This window comes from Rhamphochromis longiceps, linkage group LG3 (assembly GCF_057381845.1).
Source record: "Rhamphochromis longiceps isolate RC_006_pf linkage group LG3, R_longiceps_female_GT1.1, whole genome shotgun sequence".
Taxonomy (NCBI): Eukaryota; Metazoa; Chordata; class Actinopteri; order Cichliformes; family Cichlidae; genus Rhamphochromis; species Rhamphochromis longiceps.
In genome coordinates, this window is record NC_140559.1 from 47,418,510 (window position 1) to 47,443,228 (window position 24,719).

The 24,719-nt window shown below is 40.7% G+C and overlaps 1 protein-coding gene across 2 annotated transcripts in view; it reads right to left on the reverse strand.

Moving 5' to 3' along the window:
• rgs12a (regulator of G protein signaling 12a) overlaps positions 1-24,719 on the reverse strand; it is a 47,750-nt gene that overhangs the window by 18,920 nt on the left and 4,111 nt on the right. For both annotated transcript variants that reach the window (XM_085400143.1, XM_085400142.1), the window contains exons 3-4: positions 23,511-23,603; positions 3,346-3,367 (exon numbers count right to left, since the gene is read on the reverse strand). In XM_085400143.1, coding sequence (XP_085256269.1) covers positions 3,346-3,367; positions 23,511-23,603 — 115 coding nt within the window. The remainder of the gene's footprint in view (positions 1-3,345; positions 3,368-23,510; positions 23,604-24,719) is intronic.

Below are 24,719 nucleotides of genomic sequence, written 5' to 3' on the forward strand. Positions count from 1 at the left end.
GCAAACAAAATAAAAGAACTCTAAATAGCAGATGACATCACTGACTGTGAGTAAGGCTGCGTTCTATTTACCTCGGGTAGTGACATCACTCCCAAGTTGAGCACATTCCAGTAGCTGGAATGTGTCGGAAAACCGAGGATTTATTTTGCTCCTTGGCGAGGTGGAACACTTCTAGCAAAACCATGCAGTACTTTTTTTTTTGTTGCACTTAAAAACTGTGCTTTCACAGGTCAGTCTGCATGTAGCTTATTTGTCGAGTCACAAATACACAACAGTGGTAGCACTGACTGCAAACGTACAAATAGTACAGCAGCACAAACTGCTTTACCAATGTTTAAAAGCACAGCCGCCATCTTGGATTGTTAAGTCGGGCTCAATGGTGCCGCTCTGATGGGTCGTTCCAAAATAAGCTGGAAGTTCTCAGTTGGAATCTGAATGTGGAACACCGCCTGAATTTGTTAAGTCAGGGCAGCACCACTAGGGTTGCCAACTCCCTGAAAAATAAATAAGGGACACCTCGTGGCCAGGGCCGGGCGACCCAATTGTCTTCACCCTTCCCAGTGTGGTGAATTTTCTAGCTCTTTTTTTGTGTGTGAAATTATTTTTTTAACCATTTGACTTGAATTTGATTTAAGTAGATGTGTATTCTTTGTGATATGAACACATGTGAAACAAATGATCATTTAGCCATTTATTTTTAGCTCAAAATGACAACATTAACACGATAAAACAGGTCTCTTTCTTAAACAGAAGCCTGTCATGCTTAACTTTTGAGAATATAAGTAAATCTTTCTTTAAAAGAACTCTGTCCTGCTTAACTTAAAATAATAGAAAACAATAGAAAGAAAAACATTCTTGTAACAGTGCACATTTAGTGCATTTAGTACAATTGGCTTCAGTTGAGGTATTATTTCAGCTTTTCTAATGCTAATCAGCTGCTCCTGTTTGTAAACCCACTTGCTCCCATGATTACGCATCTTAACTCATCATCATTATTCATCTATGTATTACTTTTATGTATTAGTCATCTATTTGTTGTAATCATCTATTCTTGCAGTTGTTTATTACACAAAATAAATTATATTATCACACTTCTGGCCACATAGCGCTGATATTCACTGCACATGCCCATATTAACTTTTTCCAGCCAGGTGTTTTCCTTTTTCCATTCTTCCCTTTCTCTGAGGGGAACAAACATTGCTGCTCTAATGCTGGGCTCACACTGTGCGATTTTTGGCCCATTTTGAGCCGATTTTGGCCTTCATCGTGCATCGTGTAGTATACGTGGGGTAACAAGAAGTGATTAACACCTCACGACCAGCTCCCGATCATCAATCGCTCGTGAGGGTCTCACCACAGCCGCTCACACTGCTCGCGCGCAAACACGTAAACGTTGGTGTAAAAGATGGAGCAGCACGGCTGTGCAGCCTGTGATCTGGACACAAGCGATGGAGGCACAACTTGTAGAACTTTGGAAAGCTCATCCGAGCCTTTTCGATGTGGCATCACAAAATTATCACGACCACAACAACCGTGAAAATAGTTGGATCTACACTGCTGCTCAGTCACAGCTGCCCGATCAATGTTTTTCATTAGCAATTTAGCAAAGTTGATGGTGGTGGTGTGTGTGTCTGTGTGAGTGTAAGACGGAGAGAGAGAGCGAGCGACAGATTTTCTGTTATAACCTTCATTTTATGGAGGCACAGTGTGAGCACTCAGGTCGCATCAGAGCATCGGGCGGTATAGTGTGAGACCTGCATCGTGACCTACCAACTGCGAGTCAATCGTGCAGTTTGAGCAGGAGCTGAATAACGTGACTGAAAAAAATTGCACAGTGTCTGCCCAGCTTTAGGTTTACTGTCGTCCGAGACTTGCACCGCAGTGTCTGCGTTTGTTTCCCTGTTGGCCATGCTTCTTGTTGTGGTCATTTGTTGTCTTCCGGTATTTTCTCCGTAAGCGACCTTTCCTCGACCAATGAGATGAGTGGTAATCTGAATTGTCATACTCGTAAGTGTGCTGTCAGCTCATTGGTCACAAAGCAGGAGAGGGGCTGGGAATTATGTTTTCAAACAAAGCGTTAATTCCATTAAAAGTTATAGACTACTTTTGATTCTCACTGTATTACGGGACAAAGTGCGTCCCTTATTAGCTCAATACGGGACGTGTACTTTTGTTTCGAAATACGGGACGATTCCGTATTTTAAGGGACGGTTGGCAACCCTAAGCACCACCCACGGCTAGCTAACAATCTAAGATAGTAGCAGTGAATGTAAACAGTAGTAAACCCGTAAAACCTTTAATCCTTTCTGCCACTGTTGTGTATTTGTGACTCACTAAATTTGCCATATGCAGACCACTGAAAAGTCTCTATCCAAGGACGTGCTGTTTTTAAGCACACAAAAACAAGTACTGTGCTGTATTGTTAGCAATACCAGGCTCTGTGGTGCTAAGAACCAAAACAAATGTTTTTTTTTTCTTTTTTCTTTTTTTTAACATTACATTACAACTGGAACAAGCTAACTGGGGAGTGGTGTCACTCATGGGTTCCTAGGTGTCTGGAATGGAGGTATGACTTTCTGAGTTGGAAGTCCCACTTGAGGCTGTTGCTCCCATTAAAAATTCTGACTGGGAACTCGGAAATTCCCATTTCAAATGGAAAGAAACATAAGGTGGCCTCTGTATGACCTTCCAAGCCTACACCACATCCTAGTTAAAGTAGATGTCCAATTAAAATTAGACTAGTTTTCCATAAATTATGAGTAAACATATTTCTTTTAACAGTACGGTCAAATTAGTCCTGGTTTGAGGTTTTCTGACAAGCTATTTGTTTGGACTTGGCTTATTGTATTAGGACTGAGGGCCTATGTTTACTACACTGTTGGCTGCTCAGCTAATGAGACAGCTTTAGAAAGCAAACAGCCGTGCATGTCTGATCCACATCAACTGTGAAAGAAGCGGAGCTGCACTCCTCAACACAGCCTCGGTCAGCCTGTTAGCAAGCGCTGTTAAAACTGCTATGAAAGGGAAGACCAGACAGCATCCAAGCTTAGCCATGAAAGCAACCCAACCACGCTGGGTAAACAACATTTGTTAACGAGGCATGCTGCCTACAGCGAATACATCATGCTTGCTAAAAGACTTTTTATTAGGTCACTTTATTGAGCAGCTACAAAGTTCTGTGTTGAGGGCGGAATATAAAATGAGAAATAAAAAAGCAACAAAAATGAACCAAACGATGAATGCTGAAAAGACTTCAGTTTTAAGATTGTAAATATTCATAAGCACACAGATTGAATTCCTCTCCACACTCTCATAAAAAAAAAAAAAAAAAAGAGTTGCACTTACCACCATCTGATGAAGCAGCAGACTGGAAGAGAACAAAGAGAGACATGAGTGAGGAGTTGCCCTCGTGACCTCCTGCGCAGACACAAGAGGCTGAATGCTGTGCTGGTAGCACTGTCCATTCAGGCATCCCTGTGAGCTGTGTGTCCTCCTGGTTTGTAAGTAAAACTGAGTGTGCTGCTTGGAAAGGGTTGGACCTTGGGGGGGCTTACACAATTACTTTATGTGGGTGGCTCTCGACCCGTACCATGGACAGCTGTTCACACCTCCACACTGGTACCCCACCCACAGCTCTGAACTAACGTGTGCATTCCTGCTAACTGAAGTCACAGGATCAGGAGTCATCAAGGCAGACTAGTTAACGATGAGCTTTTCACTTGTTAATTCGGAGAGTTGCAGTTTTATGCATGTGTAGATGTCCCTAAGAAAGGCAAATGACATGAGCTCCCCTACTGGGCACGGACGTCTTTTTAGAAGTTTATGTAGAGCTGCAGGAATTAACCCATACACTGAAAGCAGACTGAGAGAAATTATCATTAGGAATCCCCAGCTGATTACTGGTTTGACTGACTATCTTCACATTTTCAGCTGAGACAAAGCAAGATGAATTGATTGGGATAAATAATATGTGGATTAATTCACAATGGAAATCATTTGTACTCAGAGCCCTAATTGGAGTGTAATTACAGCCAGAGAATAAGGCTCAATAAAAACACCACCCATGTCTGAGCTTAACATGGATAAGTGAATATTAACTTGGCAATAGGGCTGGGCCATATTATACCGTTCACGGTAATACCGGTATAATGTTAGGCAACGATAGGAAAATGAAATATCGCGATAGAATGGGAGTAAAACGCGCATGCGCAGTGCCTTTGTTTTCATACGCACATGGCCGATTGTTGAGTGAAACAGATGAACCAGAATTGGTTTGTAAAAATGGTGCAACTTCAGTGATGTGGAACTGGTTTGGTGTTTGTCCGTCAGATACACAACAAAGCACATTTTTTTGCAGAACATGCAAGCGGCCGTCGTTATTGTCATATTTGTCGGACTAAGATGCTCTTAAATCTGGGAGTAATCTGGGTCCTAAACTCCGTATATTTCAGGTCAAACAACACTGCAGCATCACTGAGCGTTAAAAACTGTCTAAATTCTTTCATCTTTAATAAAACGATCAGCATTGCTGCTTTACCAGGTGTAACTATAAAGTTTAACTTCCAGGCATCCATGAAAACAAAAGTTATTACATTTAACGGAGTTAGAAGTTAGCAGGAAGCTAGCGGAAGTTAGCTCGCTAGTTTTGCTAGTTACCTAAGCATGATATAGCATGTTCTGACTGAGAGATTTCTGAAAAAAATCAAACGTACAGCTCTGCTATCACTTCCAACATAAATGAAGACAGGAAACTAAACAGCAGTGACGTTTGTAGGGTTACTGAAGTTGGGCTAGCTGGTATATAATGATGTGCTACGTGATCGCTAGCGGCACAGCTATGTTAGCATAACATAAACAGTGAAGCTGGAGGACGAACACTAACACTTTTCCACTTATAAAAGTTAACGTGAAGGTTCTTCATGGTTAGAGACAAATGCAATCGCATGGCAGGATACTGTAAACGGACCAAACTTCAGTCAGGAGAACAACTGAGATAATCCATCCACAATACGAGGTTAGTCATTAATATACTGCAACAACATGGGAATAGAGCAGCTGCCAGAGAATTCAACATTAATGAATAAATGGTACAGAAGTGGAGGAAGCAAGAAGAATGAGTTTAATAAAGTTTGATTTATCTGACTGCTTTGTTTCGCTTAATGTGCCTTATAATCCCGTGCACCTTATGGTCCGAAAAATGCGTACTGCACACTGCAGTTTAATGTCGCAAAGCACCTCTTTTTAACTTCAGTGGATATTATACATGGTTATGCTCAGGATATGTCAGCCCATTTCTACTGGAAATGCCTTTTGGTTAAACTTTCAGCAAGGAATTTGCATTTGCACTGTTACATTTTTATAAAGCTTTAATGTACATAAAAAACAGCTTCTTGTTTAAGTGAAAATAAATGGAAGGTTGTCTTTTTGCGCTAGTAGTGTTGTGGAGTTGTATTTTGTCTCGCATCAATTATATTGTCGGTTATATCGTTATCGCAAATTTTCAAATATATATCGTGATAAATATTTTTGGCCATATCGCCCTGCTCTACTTGGCAATACTTCAATTTAAAATCACTGCCTCAGCGTTAGGCTTGTGTAAACCCCACTAATAAAGAAAGATTTAACGTGCAAACTGGAGAGCCACAGCATAAATATATATTTACATGCAGGGGAGGATATGAGAGGCAGAATCTTAGGGCTTTGTCCAAGAAAACTCCAAAAAAAGAAGGAAAAAAAGTGTGCGTTGGAGGATTCATCTGAAAAGGAGGCACTATTTCCAGAGGAGTGTTTTCTGAGCTGCCACTTCAAAGTGTGAATACTCAGAGCTGATAAATACGACTAAACAAGGCTCTCATTGCCACGCTCCAGCTTTGGTTTCAGCAGCAAATAGACTTTGTGCTTTGGTACACTCACGTAATTCTGTATTGTGGAGCTGTAATATCATAAGAGGAATGACATAAACAACGAAAACAATGAACATCGACTGTTTTTGTCCCCCCGCTCTGATTTTACTCATTATATAAACTCTTATTTTTCAATTAGGAGCTTTAAATCAGTCAGCTTCAGCACAACCTCAGATGGCAGCCTATTCACTTTATGCACAAAGACTAGGGGGATCGGTCATGCTCACCGACGTGACGGCTTGTTTCCATTTTGGGAATGACCACATGTAAAAGCTCTATCAGACATAGACCGCTAAACCACTAATTGTCCATCACAGCCTTCTTTACAACTCTGCTGCTGCTGAGTCCAACCCCTATATCGTCAACACCCAAAAAAGCCACCCCTTCTGTGGTGGCTCGCATGTGTACAGTAATCATGGGTGGGTAGGATGAGGACCAACGTGAAGCCAAAACAGAAGAAAGAGAGAAAAGAGAGAACACCCACTCCATCTGTCTGTTCCTATGGGTCTAAAAACAGCTAAACCTCAAACCTTAAATATATAGTGCACCACAGCTGGAGTCCAGTTTAAGAAAAAAAGGTGGGAAAACCCCCCCAAAAAAACTGTGACGTGAATTTTGGTTTGGACCAAACAAAAGGTTAAATACTGAAAAGAGCATTTTAGCTATTCTCGGTGCTTCAATACTCACATCTATATGGATGACAAATTAGATAACTATCCATGTTGTGCAAGAGCAGAAATTACACAAAAAGTGGGAGAGCAGCGATAAATCACTCGCTTGTGACATTTGTTGCAATCTCCTGGTTCCAACCACAATCATGACAGATTTATCCTAGTGACAGAAAAGTCTTAAATGTCTTAAAGCACCCAAATAAACTCAAATGTTGCAAAACCCTAATTATTTGATCTTATCCGACTAACAGCCACATGATAAATTATTATCCAATTTAATTAAAATTCATGTCATATTTTGAAATGGAACAGCGAGTTATCAAAATAAAGACGTTTCCAAGGCCCAAGGCAGTGGGTTCAAATGTCTTGTTTTGTCTATGCGATCGTCCCAAAAATACACAGACTGCATCACTGTGCCATAACCACCTTCAACCACCAAACGTTCATCAGCAAAGTTGAACATTTAGCCACATTTTGATCGTCTGAAAACCGGATGTGACGAGCGAGGAGGAGAGTAACTCACTGAGAAGTCGAAGGACTCTCTGTTCTTTACGCAGTTCTTACATCGGTGATTTGGGGGTTAGCTGTGGCTCACGAGGTCGAAAGGTCCCAGACAGCGAACTTTAAACCGAGATAGCAATTATTTTTGCATGCATGCCTCTATGTTAAGTCTTGATTATACGCTGTTGCCGGCACGAACAGACACCACAACCTGATTAGTCATACTTATTATACGTCTTTGAGGTCGAAGCATTGTAATGTAAAGTCCACATGGTCAAACGGACATCCACAGGAACCTCAGGCTCACAGTGTGATGACGAAGTTTGTGTCACTCGGACCCAAACAGACCAAATCGGACTTGTGGTCACTTAAAGTATAACAAAGACATAAATGGGTCCCTGTCAATTTACTTTCCTACCCCTTTTAATCACACAGCAGTTCCACCCTACAGCATACTCTGCTTTACGCTCAGTTTTATTGTAAATAGGAGTGCACTTTACTTGATACAGCTTAGTGTTAATGTGCTATGAGTGGCAACTAATTATTGACAACATAAACTGTTCAGGAAAGTGCTTACTGATGTTATACATATGCAAGCAATTGTGTCATTTTTCCACACATGTATTTCCAATTTTTATACAACTGCACTTCTTATTGCAAGCTGAAGAGTCACCCCCCTGCTGGCCATTAGAACTTATGAAGGTTTGCACTGGTCTCATTTTACAGACTCGGAAGCTCATGTCATCAATTTTCATGTCATCTAGAGCCTGACTGATATAGAATTTTTAAGACACATACCGATATTTGGTGGTTTAAAACTGCTATATACTGGCTGATATTTGTTTTTCTTTCAGACACTTGAAACATCAAAGAATTTTCCCAAAATTTGGATGTTTAGCTGATTACTTATATACACTCTCTGCTCAACTCACCTCAGATCATGGGTTTTTGCAGCATTCTTTTAACAGGGAAGGTGCAGAGTGTTCTCTGGTGGGCAGACTATGCAACTATGTATAACACGATTGAAAGATATTTTTTCTCAATCTCTTCAGTGGAGTTGTAATCTCATCCATGGGTTCACCAAATATGTGGCTGTTCAGCTTGTTCCTCTTTTTAAATATAATGATTTCTGCAGAAGTGGTTCCATACATGAATAAACTAACTTATTATCTAAAAGCTTTTTGTCAAATACAAAGACACATGTACAAATGTGTACTTCTAAAAGTTGGCAAGATAAGAAGCCAAAATGATATCTGCTGCTGGAGTTAGACCACACACAAGCACACATGTCAGTGTGTTGTGTTTTTCCAACTCATTATTGCTTCCTTGCCCACAAGTCTCTAACAATGAGGCCAAAGTGATGACCCTGGCACCTCTAGTCAGTAACACCTCCTTCCTCTGTTGACACCTCTGGTGACAAGCAAGAGCACTGTGGGTGGCGCAGTAGCACTGCAGGCCCTCTTTGATCCCTTTTATAGAGTCAAAAGTGAAAATACCCCATTTCCCAAATGGAATTCCCCTAAAAAGCTGCAAGTCTGTCAACCAAATGGCCAATATCACAACTGAAGTCATGGCGAGCTTGCTGGCTCTAAACAAAGCACGATCTGGCTCTCCAGCTGGAAACCACTCTTTCAGCTTTACTCGGGTACAGCTCCCCACGCCATACAGTCTGGCATCTCAAGGCACCACATGCTGAAGGAACGTAGAGGATCACACCGACAGATCTTTGTTTGTGATCTACCACAACTGAAACTTTTATCAGTGTGAAATGGTTGAAGGACCAACTCCATTAACACCTAGTTAATCACACTCGCTATCACCTCTCACAGAGTGTGTTTCACATGTTTAAAAAGTGACTTCTTTTATCTTTTGAGCTTGTTTAGGCACGTCTCTGCCCTCAAAAAGTTAGGTCGAGACGTTGCCTTTCCAGAAATCCCTCACACTTCTGTACAAAAAGCCTGGTCTAAACTTTAACACAAATAATGGCCGATTCCAGCACTCCACAAAACAAAACAGCCGACAAGTCCCTGCCGCTTCAAACAGCTGTTCTGACTGAGAGAGTGAGAAGAGCGACAAAGAGGGAGATTAATGACAAAAACAGCTGAGTGAACACAAGTAGTCTCCTCATTTCACACAGGAGAGGAAGAGGAGAGGAAGAGGAGATTCAGCCGGCAAGCCACTGTTTACTTACAGTGTTGAAGTTCCAAGTCCTCTTGAAGGAAAGTCTCTTTTTGAGACTCATTGTTCCCTAGTCTGCAACACCAGCGGCACGCAGACAATATGTGTGTGTGTGTGTGTGTGTGTGAACGCATACCTGAACATTCCCCACCCAAAACTTTGCAAAGCATGTTTGTACAAGTTGGGAAGAGGGAATAAGGGAGGGAGGATGAGGAAGAAATCTGACAAGGTACTGGAGGGAGGGAGAGAGAGAGAAAGCGAGAGAAAGAAGGTGTGTGTGTGTGTGGGGGGGGGGGGGGGGGGGGGGGGTGCAAAAAGAGGAAAGAAAGATTTCCTTACTCTGCAGCTGTTGCTACGGCAACCCGCTTGACAATACATACAGCCTCTGCCACAGTGGCATGAAGGAATCAGATGAATTAACCCCCTTTTATTCCCCTTGCAAAAACGCGCGCTCGCTATGTGAAAACCACACCGGCCTTCCCCCCTCTTTTGTTTCCAGCTGGGGCACTACTCCCTCTCGCTCCCTCTCTCAATTCACTCAAGAAAAAAAAAAGAGAGAGAGAGAGAGACAAGAATGACCCAGTCAGCTAAAATTGAGACCATATGAATTTTGTTTAATCAAAATAAAAGTTTGTAGTCCACAAGCCAAATCCTGAGCTTCATTATCCGCTGTCACAGAGCGCTATTCTTAAACTCCAAATGGCAGCCGTGTCAACTGGCGTTTTTCTGCTGGCTATTAAAGCTCATGTACCAGAAAAAGATTTTTTTTTCCCCCTTTCAAATCTGGCATCACTCCTCTCTGCTCTGCTGCAACACTGTGCCTCCACATAACTGGCAAATCTCTACAATCAACATGTCGACTGTTTTTAGACCCGCTATTATTCTTAAAGCAGGGGTTGCTCATTCTGAGGTTTTCCTGTGGCAAATGACCAAGCATTCGTCGGACTTAATAGACACTGGATCTCATCCACTCATTTCAGCAAAATTAACAGCTTGGTTTGCATGGTAGATTTCTCCTATTTATTAAATCTCCGCATGCTCGATCGCTTTGGAAGTTAAACATCTCATTTGAATGGCTGTGCTGATTATTTGGGGGTGGGGTTAGGGGTGGTAGTGGCATTCTTGTGGCTATCTGGAGTGGGTGTGCGCTCATGTATGTAAATGCATTTAAAAACAAATAGAAATGAGGGAAAGAAATTGCCGAGTATTGTTTCAAATACACTAGAATGCACATCTTTGGACAGTTTCTCCTTGCAGGCTCTCACATATATACACATATATCACTTCCTGTAGTATCAAAACCTGAGTTGTGCGTTTTAACCTGCACACACCCGGCATGGTTTTTTTAAAAAAGTTTCAGAAGTAGTCAAACTCAGGTTTGACATGCTGTCAGACAGGGAGCTTAAGGCCGTCTTAGTAGATGTTCAGACTAAAGCAAACCTACTCAATGTGACAGTCTGCTACGAGAAAAAACAACAACAACATAGCAGTACCTGTTGCCCATAGCTGCTTTATGCTGTGCAAAAAGCTCCTTCTTCTGCATTTTAAATCTTTTTCAGGCATCTTGAGGCAGGAAATAAAAAGCAGCACATGTTGATGAATCTGCTTTGAGATCATGCACATCTTCAGCTGCGTTTATTAACTCAAATGCAAATGAAACTACCCCATTTACCCCATTCAGTGCCACACGCACCAGGCTGGTATGTTATTATCAATCCTGCATTTCATTGTGTTTAAAGTGCAAATCCCGGAAAATCTGTGTATCCATTTGTTGAGTTGTTGTTTCAAAGCAGTCACTGCCTTAACAGGCTTAGAGTGAATTTATTTAATCACAAACCCTACAATTTATATCCCGTTTCACCCAGGCTTTTAGCACCTGGTACTGTGAACCGATGCAGCAGAAAAACACCCACGCAGTGCATGCCTCCAAGACCTACCAATTTGCTCCAAACTAATCCACAAGGAATTCGCACCTTCATTTATCTCTTCATTTATCTAAGAGAAACACCCTCTCGCTGTAAGTTGTAGCAAAACACTTACACGTAATGTCATTTAGTTAAGTTTTTTGTAAATATGGTCCTTTTTTTCCTGCCAGAGCTTGCTACGTAAAGCCCTCTGCATTAATGAAGTTGTCTTCCTGAAGTGAATGTGGGAACTACATTTACTGGTCTGAACAAAGCCTTACATCATCTGGTGTGCACTTCACACTTCCCAAAGAAACAAACAAACTGTGCTTTAGACTGGATCTTTTGAAAGGATTCTGCACAAAAAATAAATAAATCTTGCAACAGTGTCTGCCCGTAATTTAATAAATCTGTTTACTAGAGCTTGCTTTTATCCAGAAATTTAAAGAAAAAAGGGAGATGTATAAGACAAGCCGCTCACAGGTGAAAATTGTTATGATTTTAGACTGGGCTGACATAGCTCCAGGAACGTCTCAAACAACTAAGATTTGGGCTGTAAGTTTTGAGCACAATAATCTCTCTGTATACTTCAGTGCCATGATGGTGGGGACACAAAACCCAACCTCAGGATATCCCAAGCTAGTGTAGTCCTTGTGTCCTTGTGTCGGTCCCAAATCCGGATAAATGGAAGGCTTTCGTCAGGAAGGGCATCTGGTGTAAAAAACTGAGCCAAATCAAATATGCGGATCCATCCGCTATGGTAACCCCACGGGAAATAACAGAGCAGATGAAAGTACCTTCTTGTACTTTACACTGTAGCGCAGAACTAAAAGGCTCAATGTGTACGCTTTCATGTAAAGCCACGCTGATATGTCAGCTGGAGAGGGTTTGTCTATCTTACTGATGTCAGCATTTGTGCTTGCTCTTTAGTTTTACAAAACATAATGTAAAAATTGTGGTATTACACATTTTATCCTGCAGAGCTGTTCGATGAATTTAGAAACCAACATAAAAGTGCCATCTGTATGAAGTGTTCTGGCATTGTTTTTACAACTCTTTGTCAGTTCATCTTACTTTAAATTTACTCTTATTTTTTGTTTGTTTTTGGAAGGATAGAACTAGAAACTGTATAATATGGACGTAGGCAGCGTGAAAATGGTTTATCGGACTTTTTTTTAATGTCTTGAGTTTGGTATTCTGGCTGCTGTTTTAAACCAAGCAAGTGCTGGATAACATAAAATCACCCAAAACTATAAGTTTCATTCTGTATTCAGGAAATCTTAAAAGTAGCGATTGAAACCATAAACTAAGTGAGTCAACCTTTGCTAGCCAGTATAAATAATGCTTATAGCGCCTTCCCTCATTCATCGTTACTAGCAGTGGGACATTAGATTGCAATGTCTCAAAGAAATGATGACATATGACATTTACATACATTTACAAACAAAAACAAATACTGAACATTTGAGTAACATCACCAGCTACTAGCATCTCTCCTCATCATGTGCCTTCATAGCCGGATTTGAGTCGACATTGTGTTTTTGACTCAGCTGGTGAAAACATTTTACAGTTTACTTTTTGCAGAGTATAGTTTATTATTTAAGGTTATTTAAGCTGCCTTTTTTTCAGTCCTAAATTGTCACCGGAGGCTGACAAAGGCCTCTCATTCTCAGACATGTCTGGGCTTGTCTCATTGTTGTGGGCACTAGCAAACATAAATGCGTGACATTGATTTATCATTGATGTCATGATATGAGATTTTTATATTACCTAGAAATTTATGGTGTGACATGAGGCTGCCCTAGTTGTTGCCTTATTTGACTGAAATGTATGAACTTCCATTCTTCTTAAATAAATGTACATTATTGGGCAAGTGAAACCCCAAACAACAAACTACTTAACAAATACAAAATCCGATTTAAACATTTGGTATGTGTAGCTAGTTAGGAATCCTTATAATATGGTCTAAACATAATCTTGCTTTGTTATTACAGCAAGCCATAGAGTGTTCTCTGGTGTACAAATGGAATGTCAATACTCATAATCTGGTTAAAGGCTGCGTCTCCCATCTCTTTTTTTTTTACATTTTTAACTTTAGAATTTGTCCATCATAAATACAGATACCCATCTATCGCCAAACAGTTTCAGGTTCCTTTTTTGTACCCATAGGTAGATTTGTTCTGCAGTCGTCATTTATCTATCCTCACATGGACACTCTCAATACAACCACAACAGACAACAATTACACATATTACAAAACGGCTAATATCGACCACTATATTGGCATGTCAATATATCATTATGGTTCTAGAAGAGACCACAATGTTTCAACATAGGATGAAGTTGATCACTCATTTTGCATTTTCATCTAAGTGGACAAGAACTTAACAGAGCCACCAGATTCTCTCATTGTCGTGAGAGCAAATACAGTATAAGAGTACAAGAATATCTGCACATAGAGAGATATCAGGAACTTTTTTGCTCCCTAGAAATCAGCAGTGGCATGAAAAAAAACAATATAAGTGGGACTCTATTTTAAAGCAAGGATAAAATCTGTCATGCAGTAATTAGAAGCTATTTTTGGTGCAGAGCTGAGTCATCCATAGCTCCTGTCACAAAGGACACAGAACAGCCCTCCTCAGCCCTTTAAGTCTACTCCTGCCCTTTGACCTCCCTCGGGCGGAAAACCTTCTGCGTCCAGGTGAGCACGTCTCAGCACACAACAAGAGCAAAGCATGTTAAAATGCCTTGAGAAAGAGCTTTTTTCTGTTCTTTGCTTCAGCATTCACAGCTGAAGAAGCCGTCTGCTGCCACAAAGTGAATAGGTTTTGTGTGAGTGCTGAGCCTCTACTTAATTCAATCAACACACGAAAGATTTCTAGACAGGCTTTACAACAGCAATAAGTGCTGCTTGTCACAAGACTAATTGCATGGTAAGTTCTCAAACAACCAATCCTGACCCAAGACGGAAAATAATCTAGGCCTGCTATCTGTGGCTGCCGACAAACTATTCCCTGAAAATAACATCAGAAAGCGCCTTGCATGAAGGCAACTTCCTTTTGAGGGAGGGAGATTGAGGGTGCGGCAGCTGATAAGAGGGAAGACACATCTCTTTTCCAAACATGCAAGGAGTGTAGGGAGACAAGGAAAGGGACTGATTTGGAAAATTATGAAACTCCTGACAGGCAACACTGTGTTTGATTTTTAGAGGATCCAATGTTTTTACTGTGATAATCTTATTTGTCACGACAAATCTGCAAGGCCGTCCTATCAAATTAGCGAGGATCTGATGAGGTCAGCATGGTTATGTGATGCAAAAGGGCAGGAATGGGAAAAACACGAACACAATGACCGTCTCGTAAGATCTGGTATCGCTGTTATGTCTGTGGTTCAAGGATTGTGAAACCACACTCAGACCCTTCGGAGAAGAAGATATTTGATGACTTGTACAGAGCAAACAGTCATATTTGTGACTTAATGTCATGCACTGTTGAGTAATGCTGTTTGCCATAATAGGCCCAGAAATGAAGGCTGGACTTGTGATCCAACTGAGCTTCACATGTTCTTGGTTAGTTTTGATTTTACAGTGACAGTTTTGAAACTTGTTGATTCTTGCATGACGTTAGAAGGCATGTGACATCGCTAAAAAACACTGCTCAAACCATTCAGCATTTGAATTTGACAAAAATAAAATGTTTTTTGGTTTTCCTCCCCACTATTTCTAGATATAAACTTGGCAAAACCATTACAGCAAAAGGTCTCTGTTAATGTGTAATTATTCCATTATACTGACAGAGGAGTGGAAAAGAATAAAAGCATCGTCTTTTTGATCAAGACTGTTATCTCATCTCGCCATCTGCTTATTCCACAGAAATAATTTAGATTAAAACACAAAACAAAAACATACATGGAAAAAAAACTTGCTGAAGATACTGTAAATGTCATTTAGAAATTTTGATCTAAGCTTGTTGTGTTATTCATGCATACAAAGATCACTTCATCCTCCAGCGTGAGTAGGAAGCCAACATTTCCATTGTGCTACTGACCTCTGGGAAGTTTAAGTGAAACGATTTCTTATTTAAACAGATAACAATCCATAACAGTATAATGCTGCTGAAATGTCACATGTCTGGCCTTTGGCTATTAGCCACATGAAGGGTCCACTTAGTTTCCATTTAGTAAACAAATTATCTCTTCAAAGACTTGTATGAGTGATTTACATGGAAGAGACCGTCAGTACGCTGCCTTTCATCTCTTAATCCCAATGATCAGCAGTAATCTATTGCCTGTTCCTCAATAATTACAGGTTAGTCAGAGCAGATGGGTAAAGCTCTGCTTCTGTCTGGATTAAACTGGCATTTGTATGATTTGTGTGGTGCGACTCGTGTGCTTGTGCGCTTGTTGCTATTTTTTAAAAAGCTGAAAGGTACTTCTAGCATTCCTATAAATTGATGTGTTTACTCTACTGCTTTGCTTTTGCTTTACTCATTGGATGGTCAGAATTGTGTTGTCAGATCAGTTCTCACTACTGAAATTACTGTTTGATTTAGACACGAGGCCTTTAAACCAAACAGACACACAATTGCAATGAAAGCAATGACCTGTTTTATTCTTAACCATTAGATCATCAACTGGCTTATACTCGAGATAAATACAGTTCCATGCATGACATTGCATTCTCATATTCAGAGCTACTGTGTAATGATGAAAATGTAATAAAATTAATTACACAGGTTGCCATCATGTGTGAAAATGGTCTGACCACCAAGCCTAAAAGCATACATGAAAACATGACTTCAACTCTATTTGTTGTAAAGTAACACAGTGTTAAAGCAGGGCCGCATACAAAATAAGCAACAAATGAGAAGCCTTTCGATTTACAATTCACAGCTGAACTCCACAAAAACAGAACAACTTCAGAGAAGGCAACCAAAACCAGTGATCAGGACCTTTCCCACAGCAGTTTATTATCACAGTGAAAGGGCTGTGTACACATGAGCCTGGAGGGCTGGAGGTGAGTAAACCACATAAGACGCGACCACACCCTCCTGCTGCTCCCTTTCTTTTCCACAAAAAGAAAGAAAGAAAGAAAAACCACCAGAAATGGACTTTCCAACCTGAAACCAGACACCTATAATTAGCTCACAGTCCCTTCAGTTTTTTACCAAACGAATTTTTTTTTTAAAGTTTTCTGAAAAGTCTGGGTGTATGGCTACATTTGTTTTATGACGATAAGATTATACTAATACTATTTGCCATCTGGAAATGTAACAAGGCCATATGTTGCAGAATACAAGAAGTAGCATAATTCTTTACTTCCTCTTTAAGTCCTACTGACCTTAAACCCCTCTGTCTAATCCCTTTGGTCATGCTGGGAACCCAAAGCCACTTTAGTGAAATGGGAAAGAAGTGAAGGCAAGTTGGTCCAATGTTTATCACTCAGGCCTAAGATGTCCTGTAGATTGTAAGGATGTATGGTAAAGCTCACAATGTAAAATTACAAATAGGTCAGACAGTTATTTCTGTTTTGAAAACAATCAGTCAGCTTCTGTTTAAAGGTGACCTATAAAAACAATCACCATCATCATTTAACTGCAGCATCTACTGGAGCAGCTTTGCATGACTGCCAGTTCAAAATAATCCTTATTTATATTATACTGGGCCTTGATGCAGACATCATTGGAAGACTTTCTTCTGATTGGCTGCCCCTCCTAACTAGAAAAGCTGTGCTCTGAAGATGACTATATTAGGGATTTTCCCCTCTCTGTGACATCAGTGAGAGCCAAGAGTTGAAAAACTTTCTCAAACTGGGCATTTTATAGAGGCCTGAAGCCTGAGCTTTTGACTCACTGAGGTTACTTGTATGTACCCTGACCTAATTATTCAATACTCTGGCCATATTTAACTTGGGCATCCACCACTGCAACAATATACACATTTTAAAAAGGAAAACACTGAGAAAGGGTACAGTAAGTCAACTTTACTACACAATATGAGAATGATCTAGCACTACATAATTTGGCTAACCTTTTCTTTGAAACATCCTAACACATGTAGGTTGCAAACTGAGTAATAAGTGGTATTTTACACAGCCAAAAATAACAAGATCAGGCAATAACCAGGCTTTGGAAATACCACATTTGATGTTGACCAGAGAAAGATGATGTTAAAAAAATGTTTAAGAGGTAAAGTCAGTGTTTAGGCTTCACCAGTGGGCCATGTTTATGACTCCCACAGTGTAATATCGACAAGACCTTGGCCTGGTTCTGCATCATCTTGCGCCAACACAAGGCCAAAAAGATGCCAACAATATTAACTTTCCAAGCCTGTCTGCAGCCTTGCTCAACGTCTCATACGGGAAGTAAACATGCCCCGGCATTATCTGAGCTTCATGCGAGAGGTAAAAAGCTGAACACAACGAGCAGTCCACTGTACACCAGACATGTTTCAACTGTTACCAAGGAGGTTAAAAAAAGTCTGGCAGCTCTAGAGTCGTTCCTCATTGAATAACCTCCACACCCTTGGCAGTAGGTTCCTTTTCAGTGAAGCAGATAAGTATAATAATAGTAATAGTGAGCGAGGTAAACAGAGAGAGGGGAATGTATGAGCTTCAGAGCGTTCTGATTCACGCATACAAAATCAACAGGCATTGATGAAGGGCTGTGTGGTTAACTAAAAAAACAATTTTTTAAAACTCCCATAGTCTCAAATGTCGCTAAGTGATGTTGGTATGACAACAGCCAAGAGTGGAGCAGCAGTACGCCTGCATTTAGAGATGGTGAGGCAGCGGGTATTTTCCGTGGTTACAGTTGGGTCAAACAGCAAAGTCAGCAACCGCAGCCACATCTGTTCAGCTGGTTAAAGGCCGCTGCATATTCCAACACAGAGCAGCTGGACAGCAAAATAACTTTTATTGTGTTAATGCACCATTTTTGTTTGCTGGCTTTGTGTGTGTGTGTGTGTGTGTGTGTGTGTGTGTGTGTGTGTGTGTGTGTGTGTGTGTGTAGCCTAAGGACAAATATCGTGAGCACAGCTGTCCACCCACTCTAACAGAGCTGGCCATGTGATGTCAGAGACATAAAAGTGTGTCGTGTTCTCCTTACACTACTGCTAATTCACAGGAAGATTCGATACCTGCTCATCTTCTCAAGTCCCAACATCCGCATTAAAAAATAATAACCAAAAAAATAGGGCACAAATTTACATAATGAAGTATGGCATCTATGACTAAATCACTAGTCATTAAAGCTTAGTTTCATGTATGATTCCACATTACCAAAGAAAGTAGTTGTGAAATGTGTTAGGAAAGATATGTTATAGAGATGGCTGGTGAATCAAACACGAAGACATGCCTGCACAAAGCAAATAAGGGCAAGGTAAAACCACAGGCAACCATTTCAAGTTCAGACTAAACTGTGGTTGTTAGATGACTCCCTCAGAATAAAAAGCTACAGAGAATTCACTGCCGATTTAATACCATCCGACAGCGACGACGCCGGATCTCAACGTCGCTTCAGCTAATCGAACTTCTCCCGGTGCTGCCGACTCGCTGCGGAAAGGGTCATTTCTCGGGGCAAGTGCAACAGAGCGCGCTTCATTGAAAAGGCCCCATGCAGTTTACAATAACAAGCCTCCGGGTCACTTAACAAAACTCTTTCAGTACGACATCTAATTTAAAGTCGTCGTGCATCCTGATCTAGACGCAATGCCACATTTTCCTGCATACAGCAGTGTAGTGTGTGTCACACAGCACATGGGAGTCTCAGCTGGCACTGGTCAAAACATTCCTCTGACAGACCACACAAGCTAACCACTGTATGCTGCTCAGAAAGCTACAACAGGAGCTACAAAGAGCCCAAAGAAGAAGTAACAGTGTGGCAGCCAAGACATCCCTAGTGTGAAAGATGAAGGTGCCATCACCAAATGGGCAAAAAAAAAGCACGCGTGGCAGGATTTTTGTGACTTACGGAGTTGAGCGTTAAAGTTTGCTCCATGTATGGCGCTGTGTGCTTTGCCCGTCTTCAGCGCTACTCCACACGCCTGGTGTGTGTAAGAGAGTCCATCCGCTGGATCTCGCGCGGTGCGTGTGCGAGTCTGTGTTTGCAGTGCAGAGAGGCAGAGCTGAGCGAGGGAGGAGAGAGCGTGCAGAGGAGCCGAAAATCCTGACAGCCACTGAGAGTTCAAAAGCTCCCCCTCTCTTCCTCTCTCTTTTCTCTCTCTCTCTATCAATATCCCTCCCCTCGTTTTCTCTCTCCCTCCCTCTCTCGCTCTCTTTGCTGTGAATTCCTCCTCATTCCTTCTCTATTTACCTCCCTCTCCGTCTGTGTCTTCATGCCCTGTCTGGGTTTCTGCTACGCCCACAGCATACATCTCTTACCCACAATCATGTAAACAAAAGCCGCTAATGTTTCCACACCTAAAAGGAAAGGAGAGGGAGAAACTTCAGGCACGGAGCAAAGAGGCAAAAAATTTCCCCAGCAAATTTACCCGAATCAAACGGCACGCATTAACCATTAACGGCTCGCAGGAACAGATGTTCTCAAATGCCGCAACACCTCCGAACATAGTCAGATTGAGCACAGTCGCAGCAGCCAGCTAATGGTGTCATCTTTGCAAAGTTGAACACACTGTCGTCTGCTGAGCGTGGAGGGCGCAAAGCATCTGTTTGCAGCTGAGTGTGTGATGAGTGAGACACAGGCTTACAGCACCGGGGCAGTGGGATGTGGGGGGCTGTGTGTGGGTGTGTGGGGTGGTGGGGGTTTGCAGTGGGGCTCTGAATGAGAAATAATACAAGGATGTACAAAACAGGACGCTCTTCAGCACGAAGAAAAGCTTAGCATCGGAGTACTCTCTGAGGGAAAAGCAGCAGGGGCAAAAAAAATGAATTACTACATACACAAGCACAGGGTTATATAGCAGTTTCTTCTTCTGGTGAAGAAGGAAGGCAAACACTGAAAAGCAACAATACTACTACTACTATGACATGTCAGAGCCGTGTGAGGAAAGATTCCAGAAGTATGCTCATTTCTGGCCACTGTGTCACCCATAGTTTCAGATTGTTATGGACACAAAATGCTACAAGAACGCATACAGAAGTTATCCATGAGGGGGAACTCGTAAAGAGCCTCACAGTGTCCTTGTGAGTCCAGATGCACTGAATGAGAGCTTATCGTGTGTTTTCTGAAAAGGCTTGTTATGAGAACAGTCCTTCACAACTATACACAAGTCAGAAAATCCTGCAGAAACCAAACACTTGGACAGGAGTTTCTCCCTGTATTAACCTGGACATCACATTTTGGGTTATTTAGACCAAAATACTCAATTTTGCTCTACAAGGGCCTTATTTCCACTTATGAAGACATTATACTGCTACTGTTCTATCAAGATTTTAAACAAATATCCTCATATGTGGCTCTAATTTTTCATAAAAACAAAAATAAGGCAAAAAAAAAAAAAATCTGGTAATTCTTTGTTTTTACATTCATCGGGCCCCAATATGCCCAAATATCAAAGAGAAATTAAAAATGCATGCCGTAGAAGAGCTCGGATCTTAGGAGGTTAAAGAGTCTTCTGAGGTAAAGAGTTTACTACAGTGCATCAGCTTGCTGTGTCCATCATTTGTCACTTATTTTTGCTCTGAAGGGGACCACAACCTTCAAAGTAGGGGGGAAACAAGTCCTTAAATTTCACTTCATTCTTCAAAGATTCCCATGCTAAAAATCATTTCCTGAACAGGTCATTCTCCAAATCTGGTGCTTAAGAGGCACCACCCAATTCTGCATATGTGTAAGTCTATAAGAACCAAATTGGTGCCATTGGATGGCTTTAATTTGCTATGGGAGAACAGAGTTGCTTATAGAAAACCTGATATCTGGCCATGACTGCAAGATGAAAGCTTGTGAAATTAAAATCCAGAGCAGAGCCCGAGGTGCACACTGAAAAGTCTCTGAAAATCATAAATTCCCTAAACTCTTATTATTTGGAATGTATAGCAGTACCGTGACTTAATACTGCAGATTAAAAACAGATTTTATCACTGAAAATTTGAATTTGGGATTTTTGGAAATCACACACACCACATCATACTGACTAAAGAATAGTGATATCATACGGCTCGATCTGTGGAAGTGCATTAGTGCATGTGGCATGGGTAAAATACACATTTGTGAAGGCACCATTAATGCTGAACAATATATGCAGCTATATATCATCATATAGACATCTTATTAAAGGAGGGCCTATGCAAACCGCATTCTACATGTAGAAGCACAGCTCTGTAAAACAGAGTCTGGGTCTTAAACTGCCACCTGCTGAAAACATTTGGCACATTATGAAACAAAGACAAACAAACCCACAATACAGCAACCTGTTATGAAGCTCAGCTCTAATTTAAGCAAGGATGAGCAATATTTTTCTTTAAGCTACAGGCGTTAGTGTCGTCAGTTGGAAATACTCACACTGATGTTAAAAGAATCGTTAAACTGTCCATTTTGTTTTATATTGTTGCACAGCACAAAAAATGAGCCCTATATTTCAAAACAAGCAAAGTTACATTTTTTCATTTCATTGTATTCCATTTTTCTGTCATTTTATAGTGTTCCTACATAGATTATATATAAAACATGGACACAGCCACCATAAGATTACCCATTAATTAGTGAAATCTCATTGTGATACTCACAACTCATTATTTTCACTGTGGCACTGCTGGTGTTTTGAAACCAGGAGTAATGGGCACGTAAATGTGAGTGCAAAACTGAGAAAAACTAACTACTTGAGACTGAAAAGCTGTTAGTCTGACTCTTAATTTACAAAATGAAACCTTGTTTTATTTGAAATCTCCTGAAACTAGCATTTAAGCAAATAGGCCCGCTGTCTGTTTTGAATGCAAGTTTAAAAGCTCTTTTACAATGGCTTCATTTTTCAGACAATGAAGCTATAGTTATCTTTTAGATAGCATGTAATTACTAACAGAAGTCATGTAGTACTCTTGTCTGTAGATAATCAACACTTCAAAACATATGCTGTATTTAACTGAGCCAACTGAGACTAGCCTAAGCCTGCCTCTCTTTGTTTGTGCCACTGCAGGTCCCACCAGCATAGAGATGATAAAACAAAGATATCAAAGATCTACAAAACAATGTAACAGATCAAACTAACGCTGAGAGACAAGGGGGGGAAGAGATTAGATAATTTCACAGACTGCTTCAAGCATGAGAACACCTACCTTTCTATTCAGCCAATGTTATTTTGTACAAGCAGAGTATATGACAGCTCAAAACATCCCCTTTTAAATTTAACAGCAGGCAGGAATAGACACCTCATAACAGCACTAGAGAAGAGATGTCTTAGTTGCTAGGGGTGATGGCATACTCAGAGGCAATTTTACTCTTGATTGATGCAAAGTAATTAGCTATTTCTGGTAAGTCATAAAAAGTAAACAATGAAACACACCGTTAGACCCACGCACGGTGAGGAAATCTTTGCACACGAGCCAACAAGAAGTTATGAAACAAAATAAAAATACACTTTTTAATTTTTTCAATTTTTTTTTTTACTGGTAAAAGTTTGTAACCTCGCTTAAAAACAAAAGCTACTCAGATTCGTACATGTGAACATACAGTGAGGATTAGGAGATGAAGTGGGAGGTGGGGTATTATAATCTATAGCTGATTAAGAAAGTAGCTTAAGACATCTTGGGGTAAACATTTTATTATTATTAACAGTGCTCTTTAGTGTGTGTTGAGACATTCCTGAGAAGCAGATTTGTGGTGTGATGTTTTGAGTGCAATGTGGATCCTGCAAGTGTGCTCCTATGTGGACCCACAATACAGTCTGCCACTTTCTGGATCATTTTTGCGCCTGTTTGTGTGCATTCGGAACAATTACAAGACATAAGAGCACGTGTGTGTGTAGTTTTGTGAATATGAATCAGAATCAGTGTGCCTAAGTAATACGTGCATGCACAGACCCACTGCAGAAAGAGGGTTCCTCAGAAACATTAATATGAGAAAATGTGAGCATGATATTCCATCGTGCAGCAGCGCTCATTAGTGACACCAAACAAACAGGAACATGCCTCTAGCTTACACAAAGACCACTTTGTGAGCCATCCCTTGCAAACACAGAGTTCAAGGCAACGGAAATGTGAGGTTAAAAAAAAGAAGAGAAAAAAAGCTGAAGTGTAAAAGGGAGGGGGTATGGTTCAAACGTCCACATTAATGAGGTAATTTTTGTACATACAGGCCAACCAGAATGGGAAGGACAGAAGAGCATCCGAGCATTAAAATGAAAAAACACTTTCCATGTTTCAAATTCATAGCATAAAGGGTGAGGAAGGAAAAAGAACTTACGTCAAGGTCATCCAGCGATCGCGCCAGGCTGAGACGTTTGGCAGAACGACGTTTAGACGCACGAATAGCGCCTATACCCCAAAACCTGGAACCCTGAAGGCAAGAGTATTTAAAATCACCATTACTGATTTAACTTTTGAACACAAGACACTGTCTCTCCTAGAAAATCAAGTTACCAAACTACAACTTAGTAACTGTTAAACTACTGTCACTGACATCTATTTATCTACAGAAATTTTTTGCTATGACTGTCGGAGATAATGTCATAATTTTCAGAGAACTGAAGTGTTTGTGACACGTTTTTGCCCGGAGAGTCAAAGATAATGGAGTTACTCGCGGATAGGAGAAAATGAAAATGTAACAGTATAAGCAAAGTGAGAATTGAATTTGAGATGAGTTTGTTCAAACACATCTTTCTGGGAATCTAAAATGATCCGCGAGATCTGACAGATTTCTCTCCTGGTGCCTCTACATTCAGATATAATTGCACACTAATGTCACAGTCTCTCGGACTGCAGATGGAAACACAATCGCTAATATCTTAAAGATACTGCATTCTAACCAGCCACCGCATACTCTTGTGACTGGAGAGGTTTTGTGTCTATTGCTTGCAGATAATTACTGCTACATGACATGGGCTCTACCCTGTAATTTGTCTGGCTTCCTGTTCAAGATAGTCTTTTTTTCTGATCTAATGCAAGCTGCTGGGAAAAGATGCAATCAAGCTCTGACTTGGAAACACAGGGCAATGCTTCTCTTAAAGAAATAAACTTAAAAAAAATATATCACATGAGATTATTCTGTAGCCAAACTTAATCTAAAGCCCGCTGCACGTGTCCCTGATTACAAAGTTATTTACAAACACAAGCTCGCCTACATGCTGACTAATTCGAGTCTGTTGCTTAGTGAAAAAGCCGACTTCAGAGATACTTTAGACGTGTAATTGTGGTTCTTGGAGCTCATGGATACACAGGGACATCTTGTGGACAAAGAGGAAACCAACAGTAAAACAAACCTCTTTATAGAGTTGCACATTAACTTTCAGCAGGTGTTTTCTGAGCTCAATTGACACACTGCACCAACTGAGCGTTGAGCAGTGGTGTTTTATTTCATGTTAGGTGCCACCAAAAACAGACTTACTAACACCCCCTTGATGTCGGGAAACTCAATTCTTTCTGAGCATTTAATAGTTCAAGAGCCACTATAAGC